Below are 14723 nucleotides of genomic sequence, written 5' to 3'. Positions count from 1 at the left end.
TAACCAGTGACACAGCAGACCTCACAGGGCTGAGGCACCCCCGTCACTCCTCCCCCAGCAGCTATACATGCCATCTGAGCAACCTTAAATACACAATGAAAAAAAGAAAGCAGTTGCATGAAATGTCCATTTTCCCCCACTTTTAATTCTCCTTAAACTTTAGCACACTTCCAAGTTTTCCAAACAGCTCTTGCCAAAACCCATCACAAGAAGTACCTGACCTGAAATAGTCTAATTGGCACATACATTTCAGAAGAGCAAAAATCACATGTGGACACGTGTGTGATACAAAGTAGAGGGTGTGTGTGCACGAGTGTATGCATGTAAGCATGCACGCATGCATGTAAGCACGTCTCTCCACTGTGGACCTTTGTTGCCTTCTAGTGGCTGAGTTACAAAATGCAGCTAATGGTTTCAGTCCATTTGTTCAGCCGATGTACGTACCTTTAGCTTTGCCGTTTGCAGTCAGCGGCTGGCCCAGATAAACCTGTTTAGGTGTGTTCCAGTTGAATTTGAGGAAAAAAACCCAAAAAAGTGGGACAGCGTTCATCATTGTGATGTAATATGTCTACCATAAAACAACTGAACGAAAAGATCTCCAAGGTGCATTTCAAAGCCATTTTAAGGACAGACCAATGCTAGATCCCTGATATGCCTAGCTCATGCGAACAGCAAGCCAAGCTCTGTTTGCCAGCCCATTCATAGGAGTTAGCAGGCTTGTATTAGAGTCTGCTTGCAGTCCTTGCAGGTTTGTCTTCAAGGACCAGAGCTCTCAAGGGGAGAGGAGTGTTTGGGTTGCGTGTGGGCAGGAGGATGTGAGGGAGAGGAAAAAGAACAAGCAATATGTCCAGGAGACAGGGAAATCTGAGCAGGGGAAGAGGATGAGTTGGGAGCAGGGGGCAGGGAAGAAGGCGCACGGGAGGTGGGAGAGGAAGGACATGGGGAGTGAAGTGGGATTAACTTAATTGCAGACAGATGAAGTGCTTTCCTAACATCTTTTCACTGGTGCAGGAATTCAGTGGGATCAAGTGTGAATGGGGCCAAATGTTCTTTCTATTAGGGGACCATCCACAAAGGAAGAGCATGTATCTTCTCTGCTAAGCAAATGAGCAGTGGGGGTAGGCCTGCTGGTAGCCCAGTGGTCTGTGGACCTTATAGTTTACTTACCCTTCTCATGAATGAGGTAGACAGGAGGTGAAGGACCTGCAGCCCAGGGTGTACAGTCAACTTCTGGAAAACTTCCTACTCCACTCTTGATACAGGGTTGTGTCTTCTTGGGAAGAATTGCAGCCATTTCACAAGGTCCCCTTCCTATTAAATGCTCAACCAGAAACTTCAGAGCATGGTGAAAAGCAACATATTGTCCTGTGTGCACTGTAGTGAGCGCACACACACACACACACACACACACACACACACACACACACACACACACACACACACAGCCTTCCTCATCTGTTTGATTCTCCTAAGCTCTTCCTAAAATAATTAAAACCAAGCACCTTACCCCTCACCGGTGATACTAATTAGGTCTAAATTATGCTGTATAGCGGTAAGTCAGGAGGTGTCCAGTAGAATTTGATTACTATATTTCCTGATGGGCTATTCCTGATCCATGGTGTATTCCTAGTGTAGGGGACAAAGTTTTCCACATTACAACAGGGAGGATGACCACACCACAAAGAGGAGTTAGTAGGATCTGGTTTGTTCATGTAAACATTACATTTGCTTTTCCTTTGCTTGTAGTTTTGATAGACTGGGCATGTGGCGGTGGGAAACTGTCCGCAAGAAACCTGACAATCCCAGGGCTACGTGGAATCAGCAAGTTCAACTGGATTTTTGTAGGCTCTGGTGCAGAAAGGGGAAAATTTTGCACAGCTGTTCCTGGAAAGGGTGGGTAATTTTGGACAGTGGCTTAGTGCAGCTTGGATATCTTTCAAAATATGACTTGAAAAAAACCCTCTGGGCTAGGGACAGAAGTTACACATAGACCGGTTGACGTGATCAGAAACTGGTCTGAACCTGTTACAGAACAGAAGTTCAGTGCACATAAACCAGTTTCAAAATGCCTGAAACTGGTTTATGATAAACCTGGTTGAATGCAGTATCAGACTAAACTGATTTGGGTCAAACCGGTTTATGAAACTTCGGTCCCAGACCCCTTCCTGGTTCAAGTAATATCAGAGTCCCCCAGTATGCTTTGCTACCCTGGCCTGGGCTGTACTGTCTGCTTCAGAGAGCAGGGCTGGCCTTGCCCCTCTGCTTCCTAGCTGGAGCAGGGAGGGCTAGCTCACTGCCCCCCTCCCCCCTCCAAGAAAAACCCCTGCTGGGGTCTGGGAGGGGGGGTGGGGAAGGTTAAATTCATCTTCCCCCATGTACAGAGCTGCCCTGCCCTTCTAAACTTACTGCTGGCTATGAATATGGACTACAAATCCCAGAGGCACCTGGAATCAGGAAGAGGAAGTGATGAGCAACCCTGCAGAGTCCTGCTGCTGTGATTGTGGGCTGCCAATCCGAGAGACCTCAGGGGCAGTAGGAAAAAGAAGTGAACATGCAGCCCATGCTGGCTATGTGCCAGAGAGCTGTGCTTAGTGCCCCCTGGCTTCTGGCTTGAGCCACTGCAGGCACGTGGTTACATTTCCTGACTCAAAAGTGAATTAATGTTCATTTGCTTATTGGTTCAATCTTTGCAGCTTAGACTAATTTACAAAGACTCAGTCAATTCAGCCTCAGACTTTTTTGACTGTCTGTACTTAGCCCTGGAAAACAGGTTTTGCAGGGAAGTTGCTGGACCCTTTTACACATCCACATGTTGATGTTGAACTGTGGGTTGCCTTTTCTTCTTAGCTATTAATGTAAAAGAAAATATGTCGCTAAGAAGTGCCTGGGCTATTGCATTTAGGCCAGACTCCTTCCACCCCAGTGGTGCTGCCTTTCATGGCCAGGAGGTATTCAAGGCAATTTTTCAACCTGGCTTTACTTGTTCTACGGTCTCAGACATTTTGATGCAGAAACTGTTCTCCATGGTCTGTGCTTGTACAACACTGAGGGCAATGGGGTCCTCACCTTGACCAAACTTTTCATAAATGGTCACTCTTTTTCTGTCCCCTCTGTGAGATCTAGGCTCTCCCTTTTTGAGGTGCTGGGCGCCCTCTGAAAACCAGACTTCTGTAAATCATCTCACATTCAGGCATCCAGAACTGGTGAATGCATTTGCAACTGGGGACCCAGCTCATGACAGGGAAGCTACTATCTCGCTATTCACAGTGTTGGGTATGCTAATAAAATCTACCCTGCTGCCCCAGCCCTGCCATAGCAATCACCGATACAGAGCCAAGTCTGGACTCTTTGGAGTCACTCTACTTGTGCATGTTTGGGAAGTTCACTTGTCGTCAGACTCAAGATTGACACCTGCCTATTTGGTGCAGGGCTTCCATTGTGAATCTCTGTAGATGCGTGGGCCCTGTCATTGCTCAGACCTTTCTGCATCCAAGTTTCCCCTATAAACTAAGGAGACAATGGTCCTTACCCCTTCGTGAAGTGCTTTGAGATCAACAGTGCAAAAATGTTACCTAAGAGAACAGTGCATCCATACTGTTGCCAAGACAACCATTTATTTTGCACTAGTGCCAGGCATTTTTAGACACCAAGCTCCTACCCTAATGGAGAACTGTCTTGGGCACTCTCAGTCCCAACAGCGTGTGAGCTACTTTCTCCAACTGGCTGAAAGCTTTCGACACCTACAGCTTTATCCACACCCTGCCGCTTTGTAGCAGGGCTGCTCGGTCAGAAATGGGTCGGGCATTTTTACCATTTTCTGCTGCATTGGGCCTCCTTGCTCAACAGCTAGCTGTGCTGGGGTGAAGGAATAAGGTGCAACTCTACCGATGAGGTGCTGAAGATCGCAGACTCAGATCCCTTTATGCTGAGAGGAGTGGGGAGATGCTGATCTACCCCAGAAGAGTCTGGTTGACTGCTGTTCCTCTTTCCAAGCCCTTTGAAGGAGTTAACTCACACAATAAACTGCAGACGCTTTTGGCTGCTGTCTTGTTGCTAGCTGCCTGGTTGGCAGCATTGCAGAATGCTGGACTGAAGCATCGGGACAACACGTACAAACCTTTTTACCTTCTGCCTTGGAGTGTTTCAGCAACATGGAGGCCAAGGAAGGCGGTCCTGGGCTCTAGTTATTTGCCTCCATTCAAGTGCATTCCCTAAGATGGTGCCAGCGTACAAAAAATACCAGTCTTCAAGAAGCCATGCTGCATCTTTTCACATTCGGCAGTTAGCACTTGTCAGATTCATTGTTTTTTCTCGGCACTGTTGCATGGAAATTTAACTATGAAACTTTCCTCCCAGCTCTGCCCTGATGCATAAACATCCCTGGGGGTGATCTCTCTAGGAAAGAATCCCCACTATTGTATACAAATCCTCTTGCATGTTTATGACAGAACTGTGGTCCAAAATAAGTAGATTCATCTCATTCCTGTTCCTAATACTGGTGTTCCTGACACAGGACGAGCCTGGATATTCTCCAGGCCCCTTGTATGTGATGAATGGTGCCTCCTTTGGTCTGTTCTTTCAGTCTGTTCTTGCTTGCTGATTTATAGTGCTTTATTGACAGCGGCACTGGCGGAAACCATTTCTTCTTGCCCACTCCATCAAAGATAACAGGTTGTAGGCACCAGGACTGAAGCAAGCCACTTCAAGGGGCTGATAGAGGAAATTAGGCAGCAGTAAAGCATGAAATACGGCTGGTCAGCCTCTCTGCTGCATAAATTCCAGTCCGGCCCTGCTGTCAGTGCTGAAGAACACAGATTACTTTGCAAGGGGCAGCGTCATTTCCTGCTCTACACTGCCATTGCCGATGGATGAACCTGCCTTGCTGTTCTCGTGAATCTTCTTTTTAGTGTTTAAGCAGCACCAGTACCTTGACAGTCCTTGTCTAGAAAGCTTAGGCTGTGCCTATGGTACAGCTGAGGGTGCGACTACAGCATGGACAGGTGATCCTGAGCGAGCTACCATTGGCTTGGGTACTTATTGGAACAAAGTTACTGTAGCACAGGTGGCAGTGCAAGTCCCCTGGGCACCCTGGCAACTTACTCAGGGGGCAGCTGCACCTTCACTGCTATTCTTCCCAAGCTAACTAAGTTAAAGATAGCACCTGGATTGCTGACCTGCCTTTGATTTACTCAATAGACCAGGGGCAGGCAAAATACGGCCCGCAGGCCACATCCAGTGCACCAGGCCATTCTATCCGAACCGTGGGGCCCCTAAAAAATTTAGAAAATTAATTATCTGTCCCTAGCTGCCTGTCAAAGATGACAAGGCACAAGCAGCAACAGGACCCCAGGGGAGCTGGTGGCAGGACCCAGCAGCAAAGCCTGCCTGGCTCTGCCCTCCCCTCAGCCCCCTACCAGAAGCCTCTGCCTAGCAGAGGTTTCTGGCCTGGTGACCCTAGGACTGTGCCCAGCCTCCTTCCACCCAAGAGTGCAACTCAGCTAAGAACACGCTGGTGAGGGGAAGACCACTGGCGATCGCTCCAGTCCCCAAGGCTGGACCAGGCCAGCTCCTGCTGCATCCTGCAGTCCTGGTGATGCAGCCAGGAACTGTGTGGTGCTGGAGCAGCTGGCAGGTGGGCAGGAAGAAGCAATGGCGGGGGATACAGTATCACCTCAGAGATGCGAGTTACTGACATGACCCCATAAATGCTAAGTGCTGTAGAAAGTAGAAGGTAGTTCCTACCTCAAGGAACTTATAATCGAAGTGCATGTGTCCCTAAAGCCTAGCAACTACCCAACCTACAGGAAGATGCCTCTTCGTTTTTTGGAAACTACACAAAAGTACTTAATCTTATCATTGTCCCTTTCCCATGCACACAATGTACTGTACATACCAACTCTCTCAGGTAGATTTAAGAGTCCCATAATAATTCATTTTTCATTAAACTCGTCAGATTAGAAAAGATCCATTAGAGTTAAATTAGAGCTCAGATTGCAATATTTTTTGAAATCAGAACGTGGGCACTCCACCATTTTTCTAATTTCCTTGTCACTCCTATGCCTAGGAGAAATAATGCAAGAAAGATGATCAAGAAAAGAACAATTTCCAACTGAAAACATTTTCCTCCTGTAAAAAAAAAAAAGATCTGTCACTTTCACGTTTGAGCGCACAGAGAACGATCACCCAAGCTGCTTTGTGAAAATAACATTCTCCAGTTGTGCTTTAAGTAAAGGTACACTGATATATTGGTTGCCTATCAGGTCGTCACTGATAAAAGGAAAATTAACATTATTGGCATTCGGCTTCTTTTGGCCAGTGCAGCTGATTATGTCACCGATAAATGCCACGTGCATGCATGCAGCCACAGCGTGCACGTGGCCAGGAATGCAGCCTGGCAGCTTGGAGACCAGCATCTGGCCAGTAAATCTGTGGGGGAGGGAAGGGGCATGGGGGGGCAGATTGTGGCCCCCATGGTGAGGGAGGGAGTGGGGCAGGAGCAGGCACTACCCAGCTAGGGTGGTGAATGCGACCCCAGGTGAGACGGAGCCATGGGCAGCTCGTCTGGGGCGGGGAGGGGCTGGAGAGCGGGGTGGCAGCCCGCCACAGTGGGCAGCCCTCCCTCACCCCGCACACAAATCCAGGGCGGGCACTTATCTCCCTTGGGGGTATACACAGTGGCAGGGAGCCGCTCCCCCCCACATCTGCATCCCCTGGACGAGCTGCCCGCAACCTGTCTGGCTCCTAGGGTAACATTCACTGCTCTGGCTGGGCAGCCCCTGCCCCTGCCCCACTCCCTCCCTCATTGTGGGGGCCTTGATCTGCCTCCCCCCCATACCCCTTCCTCCCCCATACTGCTTTCCCACCACAGACTTACCGGACGGATGCTGCTCTCCAATCTGCCAGGCTGCATTCCTGTAAAACAGCTACTGGATCAGTATCGGTGCACCCCTAGTTTTAAGAGGACCTTTCTCTTTAAAATCCTCCAGTTGACCTTGCAATATGAAAAATACAAAGGATTTTTTTTTTTCTAAACCTATTGCTTGGCAAAAGTAGGATGTTGACTGAGCAAGATGCACATCATATAGAAGATTTGTTTTATTAATGGTAATAAATGGAATTGGTGAGATCTGTTCCAAACCTGCTTTTGAAAACAACAGATCAAACAACTATAAACTAATAAGGGGAACTTTCTTTATCGAGGAATACTTCCCCTTGGATCTGCAGATTTCTCTGTTCTGTGCACTTTACACTTCCTATTGCATCTACTACAACTAATGCACATTTACTTTTCATGGCCGCATTCCACTGGGCCTCACCCTAGTCTTTTGCATAGAAACCATACAAACAGCTATAAACAATGCAAGTCTCTCAGACATCACTGACTGCTTTCAAAACTCACAGCACAAAATTAGAGGAGGTTCAAAGTTCATCTCTGAGAAGAAAAATCTTAGCACAGCCCTACTTAAACCCAGAATAACTGTGTACATGTAGTGCTTCCTACTGAAGAGAACCCAACGCGTTTCACAATTTTCTCCCTTCACCATGTTTGAGCCCAAAGGAAAATGAAAAGTGTAAGAATTTGAGGCAATACTACCCAATACTTCAATGCCCAGTTTGGAAGAAATACCTGCTGCTGAAGTTCTAAGTCTGCAAAGTTATTCACATTGAAATCTGAGTAAGGACACCGGGGCTACCGTCATTATGTTCACCTCATGCATCCAGCATCTCACGTCTCAAAAGGGCCTTGGAGGCACTTTAACTAAAGCTCGATGAACAGGCTTTTGTTAAAGCGCCCCCCCCACGTGGCCATTTTGAAATGCGGGATGCTGAATACATGAGATGCTGTGACGTTTTAATTAGAGCAGATCTCTGGATTCAAGACCGATCGGACTTTCAAATCTTGTGACGTCTCTAGGTTGAGTATTGCAAACATGAAAACACAGAGAAAAATATAATTCAGCGCTGTCCTGTGGATGTACAGTGTGGACTTTGATCTAAGCCTAATTATGGTGTATAGCATATGATTTAGTCCAAGCATTGCATTTTAGTGCTAAAGGTTTCTTTATAATTTTCAGTTCCTGAAACAAAATTGGTTTGTGAAGGTTATGAAAGTTGAAGGTAGATACCAGTATATTAAAATCAGAAAAGCATAAATTTCATCTAGACATACAAAAAACTAGAACTCTTGGTTCCAAAATTATACCTTTTATTAGACCAACTGGGAAATTGCAAGAAAATTGTCCTTTCCCAGTTGTCTTTGCGATTTCCCAGTTGGTCTAATAAAAGGTATCATTTGGAATCAAGATTTCCAGTTTTTGTATGTCTTCTTGTCTCAGACCAACACAGCTACCAAGGACTCCCCTAAATTTCATCTGGGTGTTCTGGGCAAACTCAACATATTTCATGCCATTTGTAGGATAGCTGAATGTCCAATTTCCAGAGTTTCTTTGCTCAGTGACCGAAGGCACTTCCATGCTCAGAAGCATTGTGCTGTTCTGGCAGTATGTGACGTACGCAGGACCAAATCCTGAATTACCAACTAAATATCTTGCATGATATCAACCTGACAGACACTAAGTAATGATAATTATTACCACACTCGCAAATTAAGCTCATCCACCAGCTAGCGAATAATTGGCCCATTCTAGGGTGGGTACTCAGAACAATCCAAGCAACAGTAATCTGTAATAAATTTAACTAATTAGATACAAAAGAAATTTTCTGTTAGTAACTTCAATGTACCTAGAGCCAGCCTAAACATTCAATACTGGAATGTGGTTACTAATTGATTTCTTCCAGGGAAGAAATCAAAGAAGAATTGCAAGCATAGCATACTGGATTTTTTTGGCATAAATGGACTGTGCACAGCCCTGATTGAGATGCAAAATATGGCAACACGAACCTTGCCTTGCAGATCAAGTAGGCATATTCAAACTAGCTTTAAACTAGGTAGCTTGGGCACTGTGAGCAGTACAGCTATACAGCAGTGTAGGTTACAAAACCAACCTAAGAAGCTGATTAAACAGGTGTGTGGTTAGCTGATGCTAAGCTTCATTCTGCCATAGTTTCAATGTGTACTGTAACCAAGGTTGCCAAATTAACACTAGCAAAGGTATGTCTGCAGAACCTGTGATCTATATTGTAGTAGCTGCAGCACAGGCATATCCTTAGAAAGAACTTAAAACAGTTCAAGTAGTTCAAAACCTATTTCAAATTAAACAGTACATTTTTAAAGAATTTCCTGAAAGAAATTTAAGGCTCTCGGGCAATTTGGGGAGCAATAAGGAAAGGATCAGATTCAACATTATGACTACTCTGCAGTTTTAGGTATATGTTAGAAATGCACAGTTGTAAAAAAAGAATTTAAATGAATAAGAGCAACTGGTAAATCTCACATTCAAGTCACTGAATGTGACTTGAAACTGAAACTGTGACTTGACACTGAAACTGTTTGAACTGTAAATACCAGTTAATTAAACTGAACATAAAGCCTCTAAGCTTTTTACTTTAAAACCTGAAACTCATGAAAAGTTCACGAAGACTCACAAATTTTTTATAGTAGAAGAAACCCTAAATCAGAGTTGCCACTGAAAACATACAAGTACTGACTAATATTCAACATGTCCTTTTTTCCTGCATTAGTAGAAAAAAAACTTGATTTTTTAAAACATATTTTGAAGTATGCTCCAAATTACATTTTCTTGGAGAACAGTTTTCTTTTAATGATGATTAGGCTTAAGAAAGCGGGTCCAGTAATATTTAATGTTAGAAAGCAATTACTGAAGCCAGGCATTTGCTTTTAGAAAACTTGTTTAATTAGCAATGCTCATTAACTGCACAACTTTTAATTCATAAATACAGATGATGTAAAAAAATTAAAAAGGGAAAATTTTATTTTTCACCGTATTCAATTCTAATGGCTGCCTTTTGAGATGCTAGATATGTGGAAATCAGTGCAACCTGAACAATTTCCAGACAAAAACACTAAATGTGAAGTAATGATCAGCGGAGTGCACATTCATTTCTGCTCGGCAGCTTCCTGTTGTAAAAGAAACTAAAAATAAAATCTTTGGTACTATAATAAAACATGTTGAAATCGCCATTAATATGGACAAATACACTTCAAAGTTTAATGTTATCAATATTCACATTCATGCTGTAAAAACAACCCTCCCCTCCCCAAAAAACAACCTCTTTTCCCCCCTGCTCCGGCCAAACCCCACCTTAACTGACTTAAGGCGTTATCATAGCTTGAACTGAAATATGCTGGGGCCATCCCTGCTTGCACTGAAGTTGATAAGAATTCTGATAGGGACCTTTGCGGGTGTAAATTGGGGTCTAATCTCATCTAAGCAGCATAAGGACAAGACTGACTTTCTAAAACATGCTAAAAATGAACTGTGAAACTTTTTAACAGATGCACAGAAACACTTCCTAAGAAGCATACAAAAATTACTAAAACATCATGCCCTCCAAAATGAGAGGTGCTGGCTTTCCTGATGCAAGCTCTCTCATTTTAGTCTGAATTAAGTGCTAATTTGAAATCACCCAAGGTAAAGTCACTGGCTAGCATCATCTCTCGGGGCATCAGCCCAATTCAAATGTGTTCTCTCATTCAGTGATTACGCTATTATTTACTTGTACAGTATATCTGCTATTGTCAGTGCAAAACCAGATTACTTTGCGTATTAGAATAATGCAGTGCAATTTCTCTCTCTCGGGACACAGACAGCAAGTACATCTTAACATGATAGGAATGTTTCAAAACAAAAACTGAAAACATATTCCACCAAGCGAGTTCTCCTCTATTTACAGCAAGTCAAGGAAAAGCAGCATATCATGTTTGTGCATGTTTGCACGTAACTAAGTACAGTACAACTACTTCAAAAGAAACAAACGTCTTCAACTTTACTGAAACAGGGCTAGAAATATAATCCAACTGAAAACCAAGTGGCCAAATATATTTTGTTTCAACAAGAAATTAAACTGAGGATTTAGAGAACCAAATGTAATGAATGTCATGTTCAGTAAGCAAGGCAACATCTTCCCTTGTCTTGAGTAAGAATTGCCCAAATTGAAAGCCTCAGAGACAAATGGAAACTGGCCAGCTCCTGTGATGCTTCTGCAAAGGCTTCTGTCCATGCTTCTCCCCATTTAAATCACTTCCAAAAACCAGATTACAAAGTGTGAGTTTGGTTCTGACTGCAGTTAATGTTTTCCACGTCGACCTTCAAAAGCATGATGCTCTTTATGGGCTAAGGGGGGAAAAAGGAAAAACATCTTTTAAACTGACTATGTCAACAAGAACTAAGTAAGAACCTGCTAAGGTTTAAGGGGCTTTTTGGTATATGTTCAAAGATTTAAACTTCTTATCATTGATATGATATACCATGCCTGAACGAGGAAGTTTAATATTTCAGTAGAATGAGCAAGTGCCCTTACTTCCCGAACGAGCTTCGTTCCAAACAACGGCTTATTACAAATGTCTCATCCTCTGGTGCTTAAGAGATGGTTGCTAGAGCTGATCCTAAGTATATTCTTATATATACCACCTGGCTTGATCCAGAACTCTCACTGCCTGCTATGCTACTTTTTTGGGCAGAGACAAAAAAACCCTAGTAATTAGAAAGTAAAACTCCCAATGCAACAATAACTACTTATTTCTGAATACTAAAAAGTTCAGTCAATGAACACAGTTTTTCTACTGGATACATCTCAGCTGTGAACAATTTAACAACACCGGAAATCCTAGCTGGAAGAAATAAATCGGTGCAGAGTACTTACGCTTATAAAACACAGCTTTAAAAGACGTTTGTGGCAGAAGTGTGTAGATCTTTTCTAATACTTTTGCTTCGCTCGCTAAAGATGCGTTCACATTCCAAACTTGAACAACATCTTCACGATCACGAACGCTGACGCTAACTCCTATTACTTCATCAGCTGTACAGAGAAACAAGTATTATAAAAATAGCAGTGAATTTTTTAAAAGTGGGGAAATCAACTTTGATTATATATAGTCCTGTAAAACACTTTGTCCAAAAGTTAGCCTAGCCCAGTGAATGAAAGAGAGTAACCAAAAAGTTAAGGTAATGCCAGTACTGAAGGAAATGAAGCAATTGTGAAAATGTAATTCACGGATGATATTTTTCTTTGGGGAAGTTATTGGAAATGGAACCTCACAAGGCAATGATGCTACTCAAACAATTTATGACAGTAGCTTTAATTATGGTTATTGTATTAGAAGTATGGTATTGTATTGTATCAGGTTATTGTAATAAGAAAAATGAAAGCGGTCGGCTAGAAAAATCTATCAATGGTGTGTGGAGCACTTTACCTGGATACCATGTGGTAGGGACCAAGACAATAATTTCCCCAAAACACAAATTTTATTGTTCTGTTGCCTCTCTGAGCTTTCCCAAACAGTAGTGGAAATAAATTAATGAGACACAGATCGGTTTACCACTGCCCCCGCCAATATTCCCAGTACTGTCCTCCATTGCTAAAACACCACGACTGGGACAGAATTACTTAAAAAGAATTACTGAATGTAAATGGGAGAAATACTTCCTTCTTTCCTGGTATTAGCTTGGCTATGTATAAAGAGGTCCAAATTGGCAGAGATTTTTAAATGATTCTTGCTGCCAAAGGATCTGAAGCATGTATTCCCTTTCCTATAATGCTGAAGTAAAACGCGAAGTGAGAGAAGTATATTATCTGGGATATTAGTTCAGCAAACCCTTGTTGGAAATAATCCAAGACAACCAAAGTTAAACACACTAAAAGTGAGATAAATGCAACTTGCCTGTCTACTGCACTAAGTTGGAGAGAAATTACTTGTGTGAGAAGTCTTTGTTAAACTGCTCTGTGGAATTAAGAAACCTAGTTCTTTTCTATTGAATGATCAGTCAGAAATGGACCACTTCAAAATAGGGAAATTCAGGAACATAAAACAAACTGTTTAAATGGACGGTTGCACTTAGGACATACAAATATGGCCATTAAAATTAATCTGTAATCATTTCTTTGCTGAAGAGGTAAGTTCACTTAGTAATTCATTTCTGAGCCCAAAAGATTGACAAGCTCTGCAGTCATTTGTCTTCCTTGGTAACTAAACAGCTTCTGTAATCCAACCTCATCATCTAAAATGGTGGGAGCCTCCTACCAGCTTGGGAGATACGACAGGCAATTATGCTTCTTATGCAAGGTATAACCGATAACCTGTCTGCAGTCCATTCCCAAATTGAACGGCTGCAGTCTCAAGGTTGAGATTTTAGAAATTAGATTGAGTCTGAAAATACCATCCTCATTAAAATATTGGAGCTGAACAAAATCATGTATTAGTGTCTGAATTATTTATTGTTTTCCATTTACCAGGCAAGGCATTTCAAGTAGGTATGTCACATCAGCTCGTTTGATTCAGGCAACAGGAAGGAAGGTCCAGTGGCTAGAGTGCTTACCTGGAACTCAGGAAACCAGGTTCATTTCCTGGCTGTGCCACAGGCTTTTTATGTGAATTTGGGTAAGTCCTTAATCTCTCTGTGCCTCAGGAAAAATGCCTTCTAGGGATGTTGTGAGGACTCCCATGTTACATACAGTATTCTCAACAGCAGTGGTACATTACATGATATACTGAGCAAACAGCTTTTGAGACGCTGGGAATCTTGGTACCATAATAATCAACTGAATACTCACTGGGTGCATCTACACATGCAATTAAGGTAAACTCCACAGCACCTTAAGCGGGAGAAAACTGCTCCTGGGCACAGCATCTACATGTGCACCTGTGACAGCAGCAATCTGAGCCGAGGTGAAGCAGACCTAGGCTGGCAGGTGTCACAGGGGGTCAGTCTTGGGCTCCGGGTGGACGTGTCAGGTGGCTGAAGGGCTGGCTGGGGCATGAGAGTTAGGTAGGAGGCTGGGCTGGGCTGAGCTGACCGGGCACTATTTAAGGCTGTGGTCACCGTCTACATGTGTGTTTAATCACACGTAATGACTCTGCTGTAAGATAGTGCTGTCCCCGACAGTACTATCTTATGGCAAAGTTAGTTTGCTGCACCCTAAGACCAGTGCACGTGTAGACGGTGATGCTTTACTGCAGAGCTAATTACTCTACTTCGCAGAAAAGCACACGTGTAGATGCACCTAGTGGGTGTTTCGCACCTGAGAAATCTGGGAGTCTCCAAGAGATTAACCTGGGCCTTTGGAGGACAAGCAAGGACCTAGTCTAGAGTTGGTTCTGCACTAAGTAAACAGGAAGGCAATCATGTTTTGCTCTCACAGTGGAGAGATTGGATATGCTTCTGTATCCTGACACAGGTTGAGCACTGAATATTTTAATATTGAATTCTAGCGCTTGGAAAAGCAGCTTAAAATAAACACAAAACAAGAGTCTTAAAAGGTGATTTGTTTTTTTACCTGCTGCACAGCAGTCGGTAAACTGTTCTCCAATAGTTGCTAGCAGTAACTCTTTCCAAACGGCCGCCTGAGCAGAAAAAGAGAAAAAAGTTACTATTCTGTTAGTCATTTGTCAATGTAAAGTTTGCATTTCCTAGCTCAGTCTTGAGTTCACTCTTTGAGGCTGTCTAGAGACAGACGATGTTATAAGTGTGTACTATGTTATAGTATTAATTCCTTCAGGAGAGATGGAAGAAGAATTTAGTAGCCTTATAAGTAGTAGCATAATCCAATGTTCTTCCAATAAAGATTTCAGAATTTTAAGTATA

The 14723-nt window shown here is 43.3% G+C and overlaps 1 protein-coding gene across 1 annotated transcript in view; it reads right to left on the bottom strand.

Annotated features, from left to right (window-relative positions):
- Window positions 1-9792: 9792 nt before the first annotated feature.
- Window positions 9793-14723, bottom strand: part of EIF4E3 (eukaryotic translation initiation factor 4E family member 3) — a gene marked incomplete at its 5' end in the record, with an annotated part of 28891 nt that continues 23960 nt past the window's right edge. Inside the window, 3 exons of the mRNA XM_006018723.2 lie at window positions 9793-11255; window positions 11785-11940; window positions 14416-14482. Coding sequence (XP_006018785.1) covers window positions 11209-11255; window positions 11785-11940; window positions 14416-14482 — 270 coding nt within the window. The remainder of the gene's footprint in view (window positions 11256-11784; window positions 11941-14415; window positions 14483-14723) is intronic.

This window comes from Alligator sinensis, unplaced genomic scaffold, assembly GCF_000455745.1.
Source record: "Alligator sinensis unplaced genomic scaffold, ASM45574v1 scaffold121_1, whole genome shotgun sequence".
Classification (NCBI taxonomy): Eukaryota; Metazoa; Chordata; order Crocodylia; family Alligatoridae; genus Alligator; species Alligator sinensis.
The sequence above is the reverse complement of the archived record's forward strand: the minus strand, read 5'-3'. Positions and strand labels throughout refer to the sequence as shown.